This window comes from Episyrphus balteatus, chromosome 1 (assembly GCF_945859705.1).
Source record: "Episyrphus balteatus chromosome 1, idEpiBalt1.1, whole genome shotgun sequence".
Classification (NCBI taxonomy): Eukaryota; Metazoa; Arthropoda; class Insecta; order Diptera; family Syrphidae; genus Episyrphus; species Episyrphus balteatus.
Window position 1 is genome coordinate 156,659,548 of NC_079134.1, and position 22,710 is coordinate 156,682,257.

Below are 22,710 nucleotides of genomic sequence, written 5' to 3' on the forward strand. Positions count from 1 at the left end.
TCCACCCAACTTTTTATATAGACTTTTTTATCCTTGATTGTTATCCCAAAAGCAAACTTTTTGTCAAGTTTCATGAGTGTAACAATTTTTGTTTTTAATTTGTTGATTTAATGTACTATTTTACCTGTATACTACAATTCATCACGTCTCTTACGTTCAAAAAATCCTTACACAAATTAATTATAGGATTGAAAAAGAAAATTATCATAAGTCATATTGGAATCTTGTTAACTCAATGAAAAACTCAGATGGATATTCGGCAAATTTTACTCACGATCAAACATCAAATTTTCGATATTTTCAACGCGTTCGCGAAAAACTTTGAGGTTCTTTTGTTAAAATGTTCATACGTATTTTGAAACAAGTTTTATAAATTTCCCTGTACTAAAACGTACAGTTGTATACTTTTGTTCATTCTCAAATAATGATTTTTCTGCTGTTCCGAATGGTGAGCCACCAAAAGTATTGAACAGTTTTAGAAATTCACCAAGATTCTATCTGAACAAATTTAAACCCAGTTTGATTCTTTCAGATCAAATTTAAAAACTGTCTTCTAGATCCTTTCACTGCCAACTAAAGAATTCCATATAGTTTAACTTAAATACGCATGCTGATAATATTGTCTTTCATTTGGTATAACACACATAACTGTACCTGCTCTTCAAGTTACACAATCTTAAATAGAAAAATACCTCAGAACACCTTTGAAAATCATTCTCCGATGACTAGACCAGTCACCATTGTTCTTTTTTTTTCTAGATGTCGTACAAATATGATTTTACCATCATATTAAAGCTTAAATAATAACCTTTCATATAATATAACGTTTATTATAGGTTGTGATATAAAAAAATGGATTTAAAGGTGACGGAAGAAAAAAAAGTTATATTTTTAGATTTTTTTTTTTTTCAAGAAAAATGATTTTTTAATTTGACACAGGATATTTTTTTATTTTAATCTTAAGTGACCTCAAAAACAGTGCAGTTTCAATTTAATTGTGAAGAAAAATGTCATTTAAATGATGCCTCAACATTTATTATGAATTTTGTTGGGTAAACTCGAGCTTTATAACCAAAAAATAAAATCCATCCCTGTCGCACACTGCCTCATGGTCAAATACCTCAAAAATAACCATTCAACTGAAATGAATACTGAATATATGGGATTTGGGCTGTTGGCCAAGCCGCCAAGTGACAATAGTTCTCTGCTCGACTGCTATTGACATTCTGAGTTGTCCTGGCAGGCAGAACAACAACCGTTTGACCAAAAATATTTGCAATACATTGCTAGAGGTTTTTTTTACATCATAGAATGTCAATTTAAATGTAATTTTTTTTTATAAACATTTTTGTTTTTTAACTTCTTAAACTCTTTGATCTGGTGGCATAGGAAGGAGTTGTGTTGGGAGATAGAAAAATACATTGAATGTCAGCGCAATTTGCTTGTGACTGACCAAAGAGCCTATTTAAAGGATTTTGTTGTTTTTTTTATTGGCAAACTGTCAGTGTGTGTACAAAATGTCGTCCTTTATCTGTCTGATTTTGTTTCCTTTTTTTTTTTTTGGTTAAGTTTGTTTTGTCCTCTATTTCTTCGATGGAATTTGTAGTAGTTTGTGTTCGATTTTTTTTTATGAGCCATGTCTCGTTTATTGAGTTGAATCGATTTATATTGCCCAAAGGAGCAAGTTTAATTTTTATTGGAATCGTTCCAATGCACGAGTTTGAGAGAGAGAGCATTGAAAGAGTTTCAACGATGCTTCATCAGGGTTTTTAAAAAACAATTTTTATCACTTTTCCAGTTTGATGGGCATTCGATGAGTTTATGTGTTATTGAGAATGAGACTACAAAGGGGAGGGGGATAGGAGAGGGATATAGATTGCAATCAAAAGTGACTGCAGTTACCTTTATACAATAAGCTAATGTGAAGAGAAAAAAAATGCAAAAAAAAAAAATACGATGCAAATCACAGAGGTTTATAGTCTTGTGAGGATTGACTGACTGGCATAAAAAAAAGAGGGTATAATTTTTTGTTTCGTTTTGTTTTCAATCGATATTGTGAAGATTAAAACAAACCGACCGATGAATGAGACTATAGAAAGTGCAATATATGATGACGGTCTGCGAGGTAAATTTTGCCTCTATTCAAAGGTTCGATAAATTGTTGGAATGATGAAAAGTCAAGCTTCATGAACAAAAAAAATTCAGGCACAGGTTTAATTGTTTTTTTTTTTCACATAGGAGAAGAAGTGAGGTAATTTTCTGAGAATTTGATATGGTAGAACTGGAAAATCATAACCTTAAAACGAAAACAAGTTATTTTCAGAATATTTTTGGATATATTTTTCCACATAACTGCCCAATGGAAATAATAATTTTAAACGAACGAAGCTATAAAAAGCAGAATCGTGTCTGAAAATATTTTTGTTTATTAAATTTTTTTTTTTGGAATTCGCAAATATGATAATAGTAGTAGCGTTAAATAGTAAATACATAGTTATCTATTAATTATATTCTATGCACAATTTTTTTTTTTTTTTTCAAAAAATATAAATGTAAGTCAAAAAGTATTTAAATTTCGGAAGCTTACCTATGTATCTATTTTTATTTAAAATTTATTTATAACTCAATCCGGAAACTAATATCGTTTTCGATTTGAAAATTTGGTTTGACGTTTAATTACACTGGTCAACAAGGTTTTTGCCACAAGAACCAAAATATACTTTTCTAGTAGTTTTTAGGGTGCTGAATCCGGAACTAAAGTCAGAAAAATTTGATTGGCCTTCGTTTTTGAAATATTACCGTTAGAAAATGTCAAAAAACGTAATTTTGGCTGTTTTCGAGGTTATGTTTTTATGTGGAGTAATTAATAGTGAATAAATTTGTAACGGTGCCTATAAGAGTTAGTTTTATTCTTTCAAAAAATGTTTAAATCTTTCCGATATCTTTTTTATTTCCCGAGATATTTAAAATTTAAGTAGCGGTCTTTGGATCAGAAACAACACTGGCCAACCAAATTACACTTTTTTTGCCACAAGAATCAAAATATACTTTTCTGAAGGTTTTTGGGTTGCTGAACTCGAATCCACAATCAGAAAAATTCTATTAGCCTCCGTTCTTGAAATATAACCGTTATAAAAAAAACCCTTTTTTGCATTTTATAACGGTAATATTTTAAGAACGAAGGCTAATAGAATTTTTCTGATTCTGGATTCGAGTTCAGCAACTCGAAAACCTTCAGAAAAGTATATTTTGGTTCTTGTGGCAAAAATTCTGTGACCAGTGACTTAAACTTTAGATTAAGTTTAGTTTCTCTTTGACTTATTAAATGATAACTTAAGATATCTCGAGCAATAAAAGAGATATCGGGAAAATTTAAAAAGTTTTTGAAAGAAGAATATCTGTTCTTATAATAACCGTTACAAATTTATTTATAATGAATTACCCCACATAAAAACAGAACCTTGAAAACAGCCAAAATTACGTTTTTTGGCATTTTCTAACGGTAATATTTCAAAATCGAAGGCCAATAAAATTTTTCTGACTTCAGATTCGGATTCAGCACCCTAAAATCTACTAGAAAAGTATATTTTGGTTCTTGGCAAAAAAAAAGTTAAATTTTGTTGACCAGTGTTATTTATATATAAATTTAAATATAAGTGATTTTGAGTGAGTTCTGTTTATTAAAAATAATCATTTCTTATGAAAAAAGTGAAAAAATCACTTCCATTACCCAAAAATCCATTTTTTCGATATACTAACCTTTAAAAAATTTTATACCACGTGAAAGTTTATTGCTTCAGCTCATAATATGTATATCGATCATGTCTATTAGACATCTACAAAAAGAGCTAGAATTTTTTGAACTCGATCAATTTTCATCAAAAAAAGCATATAATTTTATTTTCTCACGCTATTGAATCAGTTTTTTTCAATGACAACCTATACAAAATTTTATATCATGTGAAAGCTTATAATTTCACCTTTCAAATGATGTTTCAATCTTATTTCTGTGATGCCTAGAAAAAAAATTGGAATTTTTTAAAGCCAACCATGTCTACATTTCAAACTCAGAATACGGTACTTCCCGCACTGGTGGCTGTTCATGATCAACAGATCTCCACAGGTGTTTCGAGGTATTTTGCAAGTTTTTTAATTTAACATTGTTTAGCTTGTTGTGAATGTACAGTGTGATATATAAAATGAAAGGTAATATTATCAGAATGCTGAATAAAGTTAAATCAAGTTTGTATTTTCTATAGATCAAAACTCAATATATATAATCTGTTGAAAAATAGAACTTTTTTTTACCGTTATCTCAAAATTGTGACAACAAAATTGATTAAAATTTTACACAGATTAAGTCATATTTATTTTTTATTTTGACTATTAATTTCATTCATTTATCTGTTGAAGAAAAAAAGATAAAAATTAAAAACGGTCAATAATGGTCAAAAAACTTGGGACAAAAAACTAGTTTTCCCCGTTATTCGGTCAAAAATCATTTTAAAATACCAATTTTTTGCACATATGTATATGCGCACAATCTAAAAGCTAAAAAAAATTAAAAAAATAAAAAATCACCCAAAAATACCTCAAAATAATTAGGTGTTTTTCAAAAATTCATATTTCGAAACGCAGAGACTTAAAAAAAAATCCGTATTAGACCCCTAACTTTTTTTTATTATCTTTTGAATGACTTTTTTCAAATTGTCAAAAAAAATTTCCCCTACCCATAATCACTACTTTTTCAAAAGTCTACCTCATGTTTTAGTTTTAGAAAACCATTTAAAGCTGGGATTTGAAATTTTTAGAATTTTTTGCAAATTCATTGTCAGTCTTGTAATAAATTTATCAATCGATTAAAAAAAATTCAACTCTATACATTGTTGCGTTTAGAAAATAGAAAATTTTTTGCAGTTTTGATTTACCCCTATTTACCCTATTAAAAGATATAATTTTTTAAAATCCTTCAAATGTATTCAACTTTAGATTATAATCTTTCAAATAAGCTATAGAAGATTTTTGTATCTCTAATAGTTTATTTTAAATTTTGAATTGAAATTTTTGCCGCACTGCGATAGTGCGAGAGTGGGTCTTGCTAGCAGTAACTTGCGTTTAGGTATTTCGCAACTTCTTCATTCTCTGTGATATCCAAATAGGGTCATCCAAAAGTTGTTCAATTTCACAATAACACAAATTTCAATGATTTTAAATGAATATGAAATTATTTAAAAGAATATCCTTATTAATTTTCACTTCAACTTTCATTAGCATATAATTTGTAAGGCAATAAATCACTCAAACATTTTTAAACCACTAAATGTACCATAATATACCTATGTTTTTATAATAATTCCCCAGTTTAATCTTCACAGCCACCATTGTTAATTTTCAGAAAATTTCTGCCCTGGAAAATTTATTCCACTAAGTTGGTCGATGAAATTCACGATAATTGAACAAGATATGTTCGTTGGTAAATTTGCATAAAGGATATTGCGTTTAGTTCGTCTTTCCAAAATAGTCCAGAAGGTAAAGTTGATGAACTAAATTTTATATTCAAAATTGACCTATTGATCAAATTTATTGACTAAAAGGAATTTTTGACAGATGCTTGAGCACAGCTTTCTAAATTTTAACCTTGACAATCTCAGTTTTAGAAATATTTTAAATAAGTTGGATCTTTAAAAGCCATGAATTAAAAATGAAGTGCTTTTCTGGAATTTTAGGTTTCAATAAGTAGTTTCTAAGAATATTTATAGAACCATTATAGGAGCTAATTATAGAAATCTTATAGGAGAAAGAAGCAAACTTTGATTTTATTTGAAATAAGTTTGAGGCTTGTTTCGGCAGATTTATTTTCATTCCTTAAACCCCTTACCCCTTCTCTGTTTCCCCTCCCACAATCGTGTTTGAAAAAAATTAATCATCTCAAATTCCAACTTTACTTCCTTAAAGTCCTTACCCGAACTATAAATTTAGTATTGGTCATAAATCTCTCGAGTGCCAACTAGCGATGTTCTCGACATTGTCGTCGGCATTGTTGTCCCGAGAGTGAGCTTGTAAGTTACGTTTATACAACTCCTATAGCCATGGACAATGACAACAATAACCCAGGACACATTATAAGGACATCGATGATTACCATTCAAACAATAAGCCGTGATGTTGGGTCAAAATTACACACCGTGCGTCGTCGTCGTCGCGTTGTTGGTATATTGGTCGCCATATCGTCACTCGCCGCACCGCACTGCATGACGAAGAAGACTAGTATAGCTGAACAGAAAATAATGTAGCGAGAAAATTAATTTCCCAGCCTTTGAACATAAATCACTATTAATTGGAAAAACAGAGTTGGAGTCAATAAAGGACTCATGGAGACTAAAGTCATTCCTCTTACTGAGGCCCCCTCGTTGTGATAATAATTTTAACAAGCTTCTACTATACGATAACTGGTTTGTCTGGGGCTTATTTTTAACAATGGAAACACTTAAAATTAGCAATCAATTGTTTCAAGCGCCCTACAAATGACAAATAATGCGCCAATTTTCTGAGAATTAGGAGAACGACGACATCGACATCCTCCTTAAAATAAACCTTAGCTATGCATAAGGAATATAAACAGTTTCTTGTGAGAAAACTTATCCGTTTCGACTTCCGGTAATCACATAAATTATAGTCTGCTCTGTGGCTTTTGATGGCAACCGAAGAAAAAAGTTCGTCTAAAGAAAACTTTTCTTCCTTTCTTCTATTATTTGCCTAAGATTTTGTTCGTTTTTCTTTCATTTTTTTTCTTTTTTTTTCGTTTCAAGTTCTAAGAGTTTTTTGGGTTCTGTAAGTGGTTGCAAGTTTTGGTTATTTCTATGGCATTTTTGATTTTTTTTTAACCATCATGGGGGCACTCTTGTGTGTTGGAATTTTTTGGTTTACTTTTTTTAAACCAAAGAAAAAAAAATAACCACTAAATTGCTTAGAGGTAATGTTGGTTGAGGAGTTGGCTATTAAAAAGTTTTCAATTTACTTTATTCGGTCCTTAGACGTGAAAGAAGAAAATTTTGAAGTCAGCATCGACAATAGAGTGAAGCCAGAGCAAGGAACCATGCCACCTACAATGCCAAAGCCAATATAAAGGACTCTAGGGATAATTATATAAGAAACAAATGGGGTGCTTGAGAGTTGATTTACTTGGTATTTATTGGATAAATAATTTAATGAATTGTTGTGTACTTCTTCTCTTGTGAAAGTTTTTTTTGTACCTTTTTTTTTGGTTTAATGGAAGATTGCTTGAGGCATATTGCACAGGTATCTATCTATTTTCTCTCTGGGTTGAGATGTTTTGTTTGTTTTTGGATGTTTGAATAATAATGAAAATCTTGTTCAGCGAGAGGATTGGGAGACTATAGATTTGAAGTTTATGTTTTTACCCTGAGGTTGCAAGATATATTCTTTATATTTATTTCAAAGTTTTTGAGACTATTTTTCAAAAATTATTTAACTTCATGTACCTAAGTTTTTTTTTGTCGGAAATGTATTTTGTTTTTTTTAGAAGAACAATTAAGTTAGTTTCGGCTGATTAATAGTTTCTTAATTTTGATTTATGAAGGATAGCGGCATTGAATGAACAACAAGGGCTAAATATATGCAAGGAATTGTAATTATTCGATCGAACAAGGGTTTAGAAGTTAGAAGAAAAGACAGGAGCACAATAAACTATGGCTTTTGTTCTCTATGAGAACATTCGTCCCAATTTTGGATGCAAATTGTCACTTTCTTCGTAGTTTTTTTTTAAACATTGGTGTTTTAAAAATAGCGCAACACGTCCTAACATTGCATAACCTACATATTATTGAACTGCTGGATATGTAGAACAATCTTGCATTTCAAGAGTTTGCCCAAGTTTGTTCGTCCGAAAATAAAAAGTGACCCCATTTTCTAACGTTACACCCTCGCACTTTCGCAGTGCATCAAAAAATTTCAATTAAAAATTAAAAATAAACTACTAGAGGTACAAAAATCTTCTATAGCTTATTCGAAAGATAATAACCTAAAGCTTAATCCAAATGAAGGATTTTTAAAAATTCCGTCATTTAATAGGGTAAACAGGGGTAAAACGGAAAGATGAAATATGGTCTAAAATCTAAACGCGAAGTCGTAGAGAATTGATTTTTTTTGCTTTAGATAGATGAGATTAATTTAAGAATAATTGCATTCAAGAAAAAATTCTACAAAATTTTGAAACTAAGCTATAACGTTTTGTTTGAACGTTGTACACGTGTTGGGGCTTTGACAAAATGATGATTTTGGTTAAAGGAAATTTTTTTTGACAATTCTAAAGATACCAGGTGAAAGATGAGAGGAAAAATAAAATGCACGACTGGGTCGCACGAACTTGCTCTTAAATTTCAAATCGTTAGAGCCGTTTTTTAAAAAACTAGTTTTTTATAAATAATTTTTTGAAAAAACAGTTTTTAAATAAAATTGGTATGCCATTTTGTAGAAATCACTAATCAACATCTTAAAACAAAATTTCAAAAAAATTCAATGTCCCGTTTTCGAAAATTTGATTTTTCAACAAAAAAAATGTTCAAATTTTATTTTTGGCTTATATTTAAAGTACATAAATGCTTTTGTATAAAAAATTCGGTGAAATACAATAAGCAGTTTTGCAGAAAATAAAATTTGAAAAAAGCAGTCCTATGGCAGGTACCGTTAATAATGATTTTCAAAAAAAAAAGTTTTCTTCAAAAGATAGACCTTATTTAAAAACTAACATTTGAATTTTTTTAACAAAATCGTTGGAGCCGTTTTCGTGAAATTAAACTTTTCCGAAATTTTTGTATGACAGGTACCGTTATTTTTGGTCCAAACAAATTAATTCCAAAAACCCCTCTGGAGAGTCTCCAAAAACTGCTACATAGCAAGTTTGAAGTTTTTTGAACGAATACATAACTATCAAGTTAGTACCTATATCGCAAGTAAAAATTAGGCATCTCATACGGATTTTTTTCCAACACTCTGCGTTTCGAAATATGAATTTTTGAAAAACACCTTGTTTTTTGGTTGAATTTTTGGGTAGTTTTTGATTTTTAGCTTTTTTTTGGAGCGTTCAAAAAATCTCAAACTTATAGGACATGTAGGTTTTAGCCTTATGCATACATGTGCATTGGAATCGTTTCGTGAGTTTTGAGTAAATAACGGGAGAAACAAGTTTTTTAAAAAAACAAGTTTTTTGACCGTTTTTAACCGATTTTCATCGTTTTTTATTTTTATCTTTTTTTCTTTAATAGATACAGGAATAAAGTAAATGCAGTAATGATAGACTATGACTACGACTTTATGTGTGTGAAGTTTCAATAATTTTCGTTAACACAATTTTGAGATAACGGTAAAAAAAAATTTTAGAATTCAACAGGTTATAACTTTTAACCAAGAGCAGATATAAATTTTATTAAACTCTTATGAGCATCCTGATACAATTACCTTTCATTTGGTATATCACTCATATCGATAGACTAACTTTAAGCTACACAATGTTAAATCAAGAAACTTGCGAAAAACCTCAAAACAACAGTGGAGATCTGTTGCCCCCCCAACAGCCACCAGTGTGGGAAGTACCGTAATCGCAGTCTGGAAATTCAACATGGTTGACTTTAAAAAAAAAGAGTGTGTGTACACATGTACACTCGACTGAAGTTATACTTCTCATTCAGTATACATATATAAATGAATTTCATTTGATATTTTTAATTTCTATTATTAAATTAATTAATCCACACTTCGTTTTTTACATTTTTATCAAGTGAACAATAAATTAATTCTTTCATCCTCCTTGCGTCCATGTAGTTTTCAATTTAATCTGTGAACTTTACTCATGTTGTGCGGTTCAGAACGTACTATATATGGTTAACTCATTTGAGCTGAGCTGAAAGTGAGCTGAGCTGAAAGTGAGCTGAGCTGATGGTTGAGCTGAGCTGTTGGGTGAGCTAAGGTAAAGTGAGCTGAGCTGAGCTGTGATGGGTGAGAGGATACATTGATTTTTATTTGGAAAGTATAATGAAATATGAAGATATTTTAAACTTTTATAAAACACCATAGCTTAAGATGTTTGGTTCTAGTTATTGATGGAATTATTTTAACACGTAGATATTTTTATAAATAAGACATAATTTTTCGTGATCTTTTCTCTTGGTGTTTTTGATAGTAAATATATTTCTATTTTTTTAGTAAAATATTTCTTTTTTTATCATAAAAAAAAAATTCCGGTAGAATCCGGTTTTTCGACTTTTTTCAAAATTCCGAGAAAATCGGTTTTGAAAGTTGGGGTAAATTTTTTTTTTCGAAAAATTCCCGAATCTTTAAACGCTCCTGGAAGCTAAACCGCTTTAGAGCAATTTTTGGGAGTGATGCCAAATGATAGCTTGTGTCATGGGCCTACGCTTTGCACATTATCAGATTTTTAAAAAATCGCCTTCCATGTTAAACCACCACATCATGCCTTTTTTTTCAGAATCGCGCCTATTTTTTTTTTACTTTTAAGTTCTCCCGGTTTGAGAACGCGTGGACCTACAGGAATGGGAGTTGTACCCAAATGTAGGTTAGAGTCCCCGCTATCTTTTGGCATCAAAAATTTTATTTTCATTTTCTTCAAAATTCCGCGATATAGGCGTTGGAACGCTTTGATCTAGAGACAGGGGAGTGGTGCCATATGAAAGCTTATATTCTCAGCTAGCCGATAGTGGTATAATCCGGTTTTTCGATTTTTTTCAAAATTCCGAGAAAATCGCGTTTGAAAGTTGGGGTAAAATTTTTTTTCGAAAAATCCCCGAATCTTTGAACGCTCCTGGAAGCTAAACCGCTTGAGAGCAATTTTTGGGAGTGATGCCCAATGATAGCTTGTGTCATGGGCCTACGCTTTGCACATTGTCAGATTTTTAAAAAATCGCCTTCCATGTTAAACCGCCACATCATGCCTATTTTTTCAGAATCGTGCCTATTTTTTTTTTACTTTTAAGTTCTCCCGGTTTGAGAACGCGTGGACCTACAGGAATGGGAGTTGTACCCAAATGTAGGTTAGAGTCCCCGCTATCTTTTGGCATCAAAAATTTTATTTTCATTTTCTTCAAAATTCCGCGATATAGGCGTTGGAACGCTTTGATCTAGAGACAGGGGAGTGGTGCCATATGAAAGCTTATATTCTCAGCTAGCCGATAGTGGTATAATCCGGTTTTTCGATTTTTTTCAAAATTCCGAGAAAATCGCGTTTGAAAGTTGGGGTAAATTTTTTTTTCGAAAAATCCCCGAATCTTTGAACGCTCCTGGAAGCTAAACCGCTTGAGAGCAATTTTTGGGAGTGATGCCCAATGATAGCTTGTGTCATGGGCCTACGCTTTGCACATTCTCAGATTTTTAAAAAATCATCTTCCATGTTAAACCGCCACATCATACCTATTTTTTCAGAATCGGGCTTAACTTTTTTTTACCTTTAAGTTCACCCGGTTTGAGAACGCGTGCACCTACAGGGATGGGAGTTGTACCCAAATGTAGGTTAGAGTCCTCGCTACCTTTTGGCATCAAAAAAAATTTTTTCATTTTTTTTCAAAATTCCGAGATATAGGCGTTGGAAGTTGGGGCGCTCACTTTCAGCTCAGCTCACTTTCAGCTCAGCTCAAATGAGCTTAGCTATGGTACCTAGCTCAAATTTGAGCTGAGCTGTGACTGAAATGTGAGCTTTTTGCAACCCTGGCAACTTGCCACATGGAAATTACCACATGCAACTTGCCACACGCAACTTGCCAAATGCAACTTGCCACACACAACTTGCCACATACAACTTGCCACATGCAACTTGCCACATACGACTTGCCACATGCAACTTGTAACATGAAACATGTAACTTGCAACGTGTTGTGTGTTTTATGTTTGCCGTACTACGGCGTACTGCATTTTTAAATACTAAAGTACTGCCTACTCTAAAGGTGAAACGACAGCCCTGCTACCCAGGGTGATCGCGTCATAATCCCTTTGACATTCTTGTCAAAAAGTAAATTTTCATACCCACCCTCCCATAAGAAGTATAACTTCAAAAATTCTAACTTCTCTTGTAGGCATCTTTGAAATGAGATTGATATGAAAGGTGAAATAATAAGCTTTCACATTGTATAAAATTTTGTATAGGTTGTCAAACAAAAAAATTGAAAGCCTGAAAAAAAAAAGCCTGAGAACATAAATACTCCAGTCAAAGCGTCATTTGAGTTTGCGATGAGAGGCACTGTCTGTTTTTATTTCATGGATCGATAGGGGTATATTTAAAAGGCTTAAACCCAATTTCTCACCACCTGATCATTCTTTTTAGCGGAGTTATTCACAAAAATGCATTTTTTGGGATACTTTACTTCTAAGCTAATATCTTTGCTCCAGGTTATCGTAGACCAAAAAATAAACTTACATTCTCTTCCTTATAATATTTTCTATCGTTGTATGTAATTTCATTGTATTTGAGTGAGTAAATATAAAATGGCAACCATTTAAAGTCAAATTCTTGTTGTTAAAAAACACATTTTTGTCATTATTTCGAAAAAAGCTTATATCATGATTGACATTTTTCCAACCTATTTTGTAGCCCTGTTTATGTCCTGCATTTTACAGAAAAAATCAGCTCTTTATCTCCAAAGATGGCCGAGCTATTGATAAATGAACGCATGCAAAACCGGTGCGAAAACACCCAAAAATATCTTTTTTTGGGAATAACTCGACTTCAGAATGTCCTACGGCAAAAAATAAAGCAATGAATTGTTCGTTACAACATTTTCTATCAATTTAGTGCACAATCTTTTTGTTGAAACAAATAAAAAATAAGTAATATTAAGTCAAAGTCGTTTTTTTGTTTAGCAAACTCTTGCCTTATTATTTTGCAAACGGTGCGAGTATTGGCTAAGAAAATAAAATATTATTGTAGTCCTTTAAATTATCTACAATTCAAAAAAAAAATTAGCTTTCTATGACCCACACGATAACGCTTCAATTGACTCATTTTAAAAGCACACAACCTGTTTTCTTACGACGTTATCACGTAAAATCATCGTCCGTAAACCGGCTTTACAGACAACCTCTTTTTTTATTTAAAAGTTGTTCTTAGTTTTAAAAATAAGAGATGCTAAAACGTTTCTTAATATTTAAAGAAATTGTAATTAGATTATTATTTTCTCAAAAACTCAAGTAGGTAATTGCATTTTCGCTTCTTGAAAAAAAGTCAGTTTACTAAGCTCTTCCCTCATAAAAAACCAAATCTATTCCAGTTTATATGAAGACAAATGACCAATCTTATCCTTATATTATGATCTTATTTTTTTCAACACCTATTTTTTTATAAAAAAAAAAAATAATAATATTAGCACACAATTTCAAACCTCTCGCTTCCAAATTTCAAGTCCATTCAACTGAAATATCAATTCTTTTATTTCTAGATTTTTGTTGTCACAAAAAAATGTTATCTACGATTCAATTTAAGCCATTTTAACTTTTAAAAACTATTTTCAGTTTCTAATTAACACATATCAAAATATAGAATATTATGTCCATTCATCATCGTCATACAAAGCACCACCAACAGATTTCTTCATGCACATCATTAACTCAGCACAATAGGTGAATATAAAGGTTGATATATGAGTACCTACATAATATACATCTGCCAGATAAAAATATACTAAAAATAATGAAAAATGATAAATTGCTCCAACACATTTGAAAATCTCTGTATACCTACCTAAACCTACATCATTAACCATAAAAAATATATGTTGCAATAGTTTCAGTTTGTTTTCAATAAAAAATCATATTTTTTTTATTTATTTATGTATACTCTACTTGAATAAGAGTATTTCCCATTCATTGGTAATCCTCGTTCCATTCAATGTGCAATCAATCAAAATTCCTAACAATGAAAAATGTTCTCATTCTGATTTTTTTACCTTTTTTTTTTGCAATTGCAAGAAAATAAATAAATTTAAATATTTCTATTGAGTTAAATGAACTGCGGATTAAATAAAAATAAAAAAAAATATAAAAAAAACAAAGACCTTTCTGATAAAAATAAAAGGATACAAAAAAAGAGTGTGTGTACACATGTACACGCGACTGAAGTTATACTTCTCATTCAGTATTATGTAAATTAATTTTATTTGATATTTTTAATTTCTATTATGAAGTAAATAATCCACACTTAGTTTTTTTTACATTTTTATCAAGTGAACAATATATTAATTCTTTCATCCTCCTTGCGTCCATGTAGTTTTCAATTTATTCTGTGAAATTTACTCATGTTGTGCGGTTCAGAACGTACGGTTGATGGTTAACGAAAGTAAATGAATTGCGCATAAAATGTGCGATATGGTAATTTTATGAGAATTGTGTGTGCTTCAGCACAAGTAGTAGCAATATGGAACTTGCAGGGTTGCTACAAAGCTCAAAAGTTAGCTGAGCTCAGCTCACAGCTCAGCTCACAGCTCAGCTCAAATTTTGAGCTAGCACACTTTTGAGCTATGTACCATAGCTCAGCTCATTTGAATTCCGGTATAATCCGGTTTTTCGACTTTTTTCAAAATTCCTAGAAAATCGCGTTTGAAGGTTGGGGTAATTTTTTTTTTTCGAAAAATCCCCGAATCTTTGAACGCTCCTGGAAGCTAAACCGCTTGAGAGCAATTTTTGGGAGTGATGCCAAATGATAGCTTGTGTCATGGGCCTACGCTTTGCACATTATCAGATTTTAAAAAAATCGCCTTCCATGTTAAACCGCCACATCATGCCTATTTTATCAGAATCGTGGCTAATTTTTTTTTACTTTTAAGTTCTCCCGGTTTGAGAACGCGTGGACCTACAGGGATGGGAGTTGTACCCAAATGTAGGTTAGAGTTCCCGCTAAATTTTAGCATCAAAATTATTTTTTTCATTTTCTTCAAAATTCCGCGATATAGGCGTTCGAACGCTTTGATCTAGAGACAGGGGAGTGGTGCCATATGAAAGCTTATATTCTCAGCTACCCGATAGTGGTATAATCCGGTTTTTCGATTTTTTTCAAAATTCCGAGAAAATCGCCTTTGAAAGTTGGGGTAAAATTTTGTTTCGAAAAATCCCCGAATCTTTGAACGCTCCTGGAAGCTAAACCGTTTGAGAGCAATTTTTGGGAGTGATGCCAAATGATAGCTTGTGTCATGGGCCTACGCTTTGCACATTGCCAGACTTTTAAAAAATCGCCTTCCATGTTAAACCGCCACATCATGCCTATTTTTTCAGAATCGTGCGTATTTTTTTTTTTACTTTTAAGTTCTCCCGGTTTGAGAACGCGTGGACCTACAGGGATGAGAGTTGTACCCAAATGTAGGTTAGAGTCCCAGCTACCTTTTGGCATCAAAAAATTTTGTTTCCATTTTCTTCAAAATTCCGAGATATAGGCGTTGGAAGTTGGGGCGCTCACTTTCAGCTCAGCTCAAATGAGCTGAGCTATGGTACCTAGCTCAAATTTGAGCTGAGCTGAAATGTGAGCTTTTTGCGACCCTGGCAACTTGCCACATGGAAATTACCACATGCAACTTGTCACATGCAACTTCCCACTAGAACTTGCCACACGCAACTTGCCACATACAACTTGCCACATGCAACTTGCCACATACAACTTGCCACATGCAACTTGCCACATGAAACATGTAACTTGCAACGTGTTGTGTGTTTTATGTTTGCCGTACTGCGGCGTACTGCATTTTTAAATACTAAAGTACTGCCTACTCTAAAGGTGAAACGACAGCCCTGCTACCCAGGGTGATCGCGTCATAATCCCTTTGACATTCTTGTCAAAAAGTAAATTTTCATACTCACCCTCCCATAAGAAGTATAACTTCAAAAATGCAAAATAAAATATTCAATTCAACGAGAAATTGCATTCACTCCGGAGGACGAATGGTTTTGTCCTTTAAGCAAAAAACGAAAATTATATGAATTTTTTTTTATTTTTTCCAGATCCTTACACAGTTTCCGGGAACAGACTTAATTTTTTTTAGGATTATTTTATAAATATCGTTTCACTCTTCTCAATTTTCAGAAATTCTTCAACAAACTGTCAAAAAATTTTTAAAGTCAATTTTGACTAATTTTTTTCACAAATACCCAACATGCCCTTAAGAATTTTTCTCTATTGGCAAAATAAAAAAAAAGAAATCGCAACTAAAATTGCAAGAGAAAAATCAATTTCGCCAATGAAGCGTACTTCGCATGGATTTGCATCAAACTCGTTGACTGATTTTGATTGCCATATTCAATGAAATGATAGTAATTTCACTGTAACCAGAACCGCTAACTGTACACAAAATTCTGTTTGATAAAAATAAAATGGCTTATGGTCTTATTTCTTTTTTTTTTTTTTTCTACTCATTTATGGAGATTATAAAAATTGATCCTTGGAAAAAATAATTACAATTCTTTTAAATGATAGAATATAAAGGACATCGTTTCAGAGAGAGAGAGAGGTTGTGTGTATTTGACGGATAGGAAAAAATGTACTTACCTTTATTTTGCAGATATATTATAGGGATGGTAAAGCTGAAAGGAATTCTATTGATTAAGTTTGTGAATATTACGAGGATAAATAGATGATTTTGAGGAGGAGAATATTTTGAAAGGAATTTTTGTGTATTTGAGAATTATAATATTGAAAGGATACCTAACCTAAATACCTGTGTAGAAAATAGAATATTTGAGGCAAGAGAGGATAAGTATAATAAATAGAATTTCGTCAGGTAAGCAGAGTGTTTTTTTTTTATATTTTTGTACAAGGTGACCAGCATCGATTTTTGATTGGATCTTTTTGTTAAGAGGGGGTGTCCCGTCACATAAACGGCTCAACGCGTTGCAACGTTTATATATTGGTGGATAACTTTCGCATTTGTAAAGATAATCGAATGAAATAAATTTTATTATTTAGTTAATAAACAAGGCTTGAATTATTTGATCTTATAATTTCTAAATTTGAGCAATTGTAATTTAGAGAGCATAAAAAGCGACAATTTTGGTCATTGTTTAGTACGACCTATTTATTTTGTGTTTGTTTCTTACTCAGACTAAAAATTTTATTTTTCTTAATACTATTTTAGATTGAGATTGAATCAATCTAAGGAGTAAAGCTATTTTGAAAAACTAAAATTTTGTTTTTTATAGAAAAAAATTAATCTAAACTTATGTTACTTTTCTTGACCTTGCAATGTTTGGACAGGTGTAACTTCTGCATACATCAATATAATTCATCAAAATAAAAAGTTTTAAGAAGCTCAACTCAAATATTACTACCTTGAGTTTTTTTCAAAAAAAAAATATTATTTTTTGAGAATTTTAGGGAAAAAGAAGTAAAATGAAGAACAAAATTTTACTTTGTAAAAAAAAATATTTAAATTATGATATCTGAAAAAGTAAATATAAAAACTCCTTTTTGAACACTTTTCTTTGTTTGATACCTTTAAACTCGACATTTTTTTCATCATCAAGGTAGTAATATTTCAGTTGAGCTTCTTAAAACTTTTTATTTTGATGAATTATATTGATGTATGCAGAAGTTACACCTGTCCAAACATTGCAAGGTCAAGAAAAGTAACATAAGTTCCGATTAATTTTTTTCTATAAAAAACAAAATTTTAGTTTTTCAAAATAGCTTTACTATTTAGATTGATTCAATCTCAATCTAAAATAGTATTAAGAAAAATAAAATTTTTAGTCTGAGTAAGAAACAAACACAAAATAAATAGGTCGTACTAAACAATGACCAAAATTGTCGCTTTTTATGCTCTCTAAATTACAATTGCTCAAATTTAGAAATTATAAGATCAAATAATTCAAGCCTTGTTTATTAACTAAATAATAAAATTTATTTCATTCGATTATCTTTACAAATGCGAAATTTATCCACCAATATATAAACGTTGCAATGCGTTGAGCCGTTTATGTGACGGGACACCCCCTCTTAAGCATGGTTGTGTGAAATTCGTTCCGTAAGAAACATCTTCGGTTCAAACACCCTGTATCTGTATTACATCCTTTTTTTATTTCTGATACCTATCTGTTTATTGAAAAAATGGTATTGATGCAGGGTATGCAATAATAATCTAACTTCTAAGCATAATCTAATTCTTATAAAAGATTGCATTTCAAATTAATATTGTTGAACAAAGATACAGATTTTGAGTATGTTTTTTGTGTTTTATAGTATTTGAATGTAGGTTTGCCGAATTATTTGTTCGTATTAAAGAAGTGGAGATCTGTTGCCCATGATCAGACACCAGTGTGGAAAGTATCGTATTCTCAGTTTGAAATTTCGACATGGTTGGCTTTAAAAAATTCTAACTTATTTTCTAGGCATCGCAGAAATAATTTTGAAACGTCATATGAAAGGTGAAATTATAAGCTTTTACATGATATACAATTTTTTATAGGTTTTCATTGAAAAAATTGATTCAATAGCGTGAGAACATAAAATTATATTTTTTTTTTGTGCTTTTTTTTATGAAAATTAATCGAGTTCAAAAAATTCTAGCTCTTTTTGTAGATGCTTAATCGACATGGTCGATATACATATTTTGAGCTGAAGCAATAAGCTTTGAGGTGGTATAAAATTTATTATAGGTTTTTATATAAAAAAATGGATTTTTGTGTGATGGAAGTGATTTTTTCACTTTTTTCATAATAAATGATTGTTTTTAATAAATTATTTTAATATTGTTTTTGTGAGCTTCATTGTGCTTTTTTTGAGGTGTGGTGAATAAGAGCATCCAATAAATGAAAATAAAAATCACTTTCATGTGAAAGTATTTTTTTTTTTTTTTGTTTAACAAAAAGCACAAATTTCAACGCTCTAAAATGTTAGTTATAAATGGATTTTTTTTTTCAGTGCAGTTTGACCAGTCTTCTAAAAATTTAAAGTTGTATTTAGAAAAACGTTGTGGTTTAAATCCTATTAGGTTCGAAACAAACAAAGCAAATAATAGATATAAAAAAAATGAAAACTGTCTTTAAAAATCTTTTTATTAGTGTCTTTTAAACAAAATATTGAAACAAATATATTAAAATAAAAACTAATTTTATTAATTTTCTTTTTACAGTTTTTTAATGGTGTTCACGTGCCTGGCCTTAAGCGTGTTTTCCACAATCGAAGAATACGAAAAGGAAGCATTATACATACTATTTAGGATGGAGATATTAGTAGTAATTTGGTTTACAGTGGAATTCTTTTTCCGGTAAGTTATTTTTTTTTTATTTATTCATTTTATTTATTTAATTTCTTTTTTTTTTAAACATTTTATTAAGTTTCATGTTTTTAAAACGCCACCTCTATAGCTAATTGTGCTTGTTTGTAGCTTTTGTTTGAGTATAAATATTTCAAAAATAAATAATGAACAAAACATAAACAATACACTCTATATTAGCAAACTCACGCACCAATATAACACACGTTTTATGCTAATAATAATCCTGTGCACAGGAAATGTACCATTTTGCATATTTTTCACTATTTTTAAACCAACAGAAAATAATAATCACAATCGACAACAACAACAATTTGATCCTTATAAATTTAATGTTAGTTAGAATGCAATATTAAATTCACGGTCGCACATTGTTCGGATGAAAAATATAGTTTCCATGTTTCAATAAAAAAAAAACCCCACTGGGACTCTGGTAAAGTGCATGTCCTTGTTGGAGTAAAAAAAAATAAAGTCGGTCGGTAGGTTAACAGTTTCAAACAATTGTGTAGAGGTATTACATATATAAATTATGCTCTGCGTGACCGGAACTAAAAATGAACAAAAAATCGAATTAAAGAAGGAAAAAAAATATAATTATTATTGAATGTGATGTCACGCGATGGAAAAGGTTTGACTTTATAATTGCCGGTGAAGCGGCCACATAATAACTTCCTTATGGCGGGAAGCATGCAGCAATTTTTTTTTTTTTTAAACTGCAACACTTGAAACTAAAATGATGTTATTGCATGTGGAGTTAAATTACTTAGGGAAGTGTATAGAGCTTTGCTGCAAAGGAATGAAAGGATTCCTTAAACTGTACCTTGTTAATGTTGGGCTAGTGAACTTTAAATTTTATATGGATTTTAGATTGGCGAAAGAGATTATGGTTGATGTTGCAATTATGCGGCAAAAAGTGCAGATGGCTTAGTTTGTGCTGTTGAACTTTTCACAAGGTAGTTTGGTATTTGATCCTAATCATGATATTTCAATTTATTAGTTTTAATTGAATCATCGTTGAATTCATTTTTTTAAATCATTCTTAAAATAAATTTTAATTTATAAATAAATTTTCTTATAGCTGTGTATTTGTAAGAAATCATAATAGACTGATAAAGTTCGGTTTCATGGTGGTTACTTAAAACAAGAATTTCGCGGAATTAAAGTGTGGGAACAATCCTAGGAATGGAATTATAATTTAGTGGTTAAAATATCATTTAAATCATACTTTTTTTTAATGGGTAAAAAAGATTTTAGATGAAAAATAAGTTAAACCATAAATTCATCTTGAACAGGATCCAGCTAATAAATTTTTTGATGAAAGGATGTTTCTCGAGCTTAAGTATAGTCAAGTATAAGTCGCTTGATTAAGTTTTTATTAATTTTCACATAAGTTGTCTTTCATAGCTTTTAGTGTGTTTTCAATATGCTTAAGAAAAGCGATTGAATTGCTATACCAAATATAAGTTTAATTGTGATTCAGCATTTTTGACGAATCTAAAATATTTTTATTTTGTACGCTTCTAGAACCTGTTCTAGAATCTGTAATCATTTTTAAACGATAAGAAATTAACAGGGAAACATGGTTAAAAATACTAAAGAAGGTTTGTGGAAGCAACTTAAATTATTAACATCCTGTAATGTTTTTTTCTAATCAGACCACTATTTTATTCCGGTTCTTTATTTATTACGAGAAATATTTTTCTTGCTTTTATCAAGAAAAGTAATAGGTGAGATATTAGAATGTAAGGCTACGGCTACACTGCATTTTTTTTAAATTGCTTTTAACTTTCTAGAAGTTCTCATCGTGTGCTTTCTATTTCTGGCGTTTCCAGGTAGCTTCAAATACATTTTTCAAATTCAGGACCCGAAAATTACAATTTTGAATTTTAAATTTTGGTCTATAACATGTTAGAACCCTTCATTTTCTAGTTTTTGTAAATGGGGTAAAGTGAGAAAAAGGATGATCTTCTAAACGGTTAAAGCAGTTAATTTGATGTCAAGGACTTCCTTGTAGAACGTTTAAGCCCCTTCAAGAATATATCTTGCTTTTTTGAAAATAATGAATTTTTAGTGAATTAGAAAATTTTTAAAAGCAAAAATTGTTTTTATAATTTTTTTTTAACTTTTACCTCGAATATTTTTAGAATGGTTAGATTAATGAAAAAAGTTATTAACCCCTTTTTTGTGGAACAATCTATTTCCTACAAGAATATGTGTTGCGCGTTTGATTATAATAATTTTTCAATTTGTTACAAAGTTAAGAACAAAAAACGAATTTTTAAAGATTTTCTGGATTTTTGGACATCAAATATCTATTAAACGGTTAGATAAACGAAAAAAAAGTGTCTGAGACCTTTTTTGTAGAGCATTCAATTTCCTACAAGAATATGTAAAGAAATTTGCAAAAAAGTCGATTTATAAAAAAAGGATTTGATGTAAAAATAGAAAATTTCGAAGCGGACGACCTTCCCATTAATATAAAGAGCTCAAATTTGGTGTGTGTTTTCTAGAGGTGTCTAGCAATCTATTTTTCGGGGTACAAACTAAAAAAAAAAAAAAATTAGATTTTTTTTTTGACCCACCTTAATGATCCCTTTATAGTATTAATTATTTTGATTCTATTTAAAGTCTGATGATTAAATTACATTATCTATTAAATAATTTTAAAACTTAAAAATACAAAATTTGGCTTTCTTTTTCCTCAAGAGTAACTACAGAACGCCAAAAACTTTGACATGAAATTTTCAATATTAAGCTATGATTACACGGTCAACGAAATCGGTCAACGCCATGACTCTCTGACGTCTCAAAAAAATCCATATTCTCTCTGTCATCTCACCGTCAACGTTCACAGTGTGAATGCATAATACAATGATAGTCACTATTGCGTCAATGTTGTCCCAAATTACGTCAGGTGTGTCAACGTGACGTTTACTGAGCAGTGTCAACGCGTTGATTCGCAAAACTTTGATTATCACACTGTTTGACGCAAAAAATTAAAAAAAATTAAAATTTTCCAAAAATATTTTGTAAAAAAAAGCGGAGAAAATGAGGTTTCATGAAAGCTCTCAAAGAAAAATCAAGCGAAAATTTGTTTGACATTGTTGCATTGAAATGTTAATATTTCAAGATATACGCAATGCACATTTAAGATAAAAGTCTTAAATTAATTCTGATAAGATTGTTAAACGAATATAAATGTAAAATTACTTAAGTTTTGTCGAAAAATTAGAAAAAAAAAATTAAAAAATTTTCTCATTTGATTTCAAAAAAATCGAAAAAAAAATCAATATGGCTACCTTCAAACGCTTATAGAATAGGAACGGAGCGCCGCAACCAATAATAATGGCTATGGTCTTAAAATGTAGCTTAGAATACCTATATAAATGGTTTTTGGTTTACCTATTGTTAAACAAAAAAAAAATTTGCATCC

The 22,710-nt window shown here is 30.7% G+C and overlaps 1 protein-coding gene across 10 annotated transcripts in view; it reads left to right on the forward strand.

The window, feature by feature from the left end:
- Window positions 1-22,710, forward strand: part of LOC129921530 (potassium voltage-gated channel subfamily KQT member 4) — a 331,029-nt gene that overhangs the window by 240,339 nt on the left and 67,980 nt on the right. For all 10 annotated transcript variants that reach the window (XM_056003398.1, XM_056003400.1, XM_056003392.1 and 7 more), the window contains one exon: window positions 19,134-19,268. In XM_056003398.1, coding sequence (XP_055859373.1) covers window positions 19,134-19,268 — 135 coding nt within the window. The remainder of the gene's footprint in view (window positions 1-19,133; window positions 19,269-22,710) is intronic.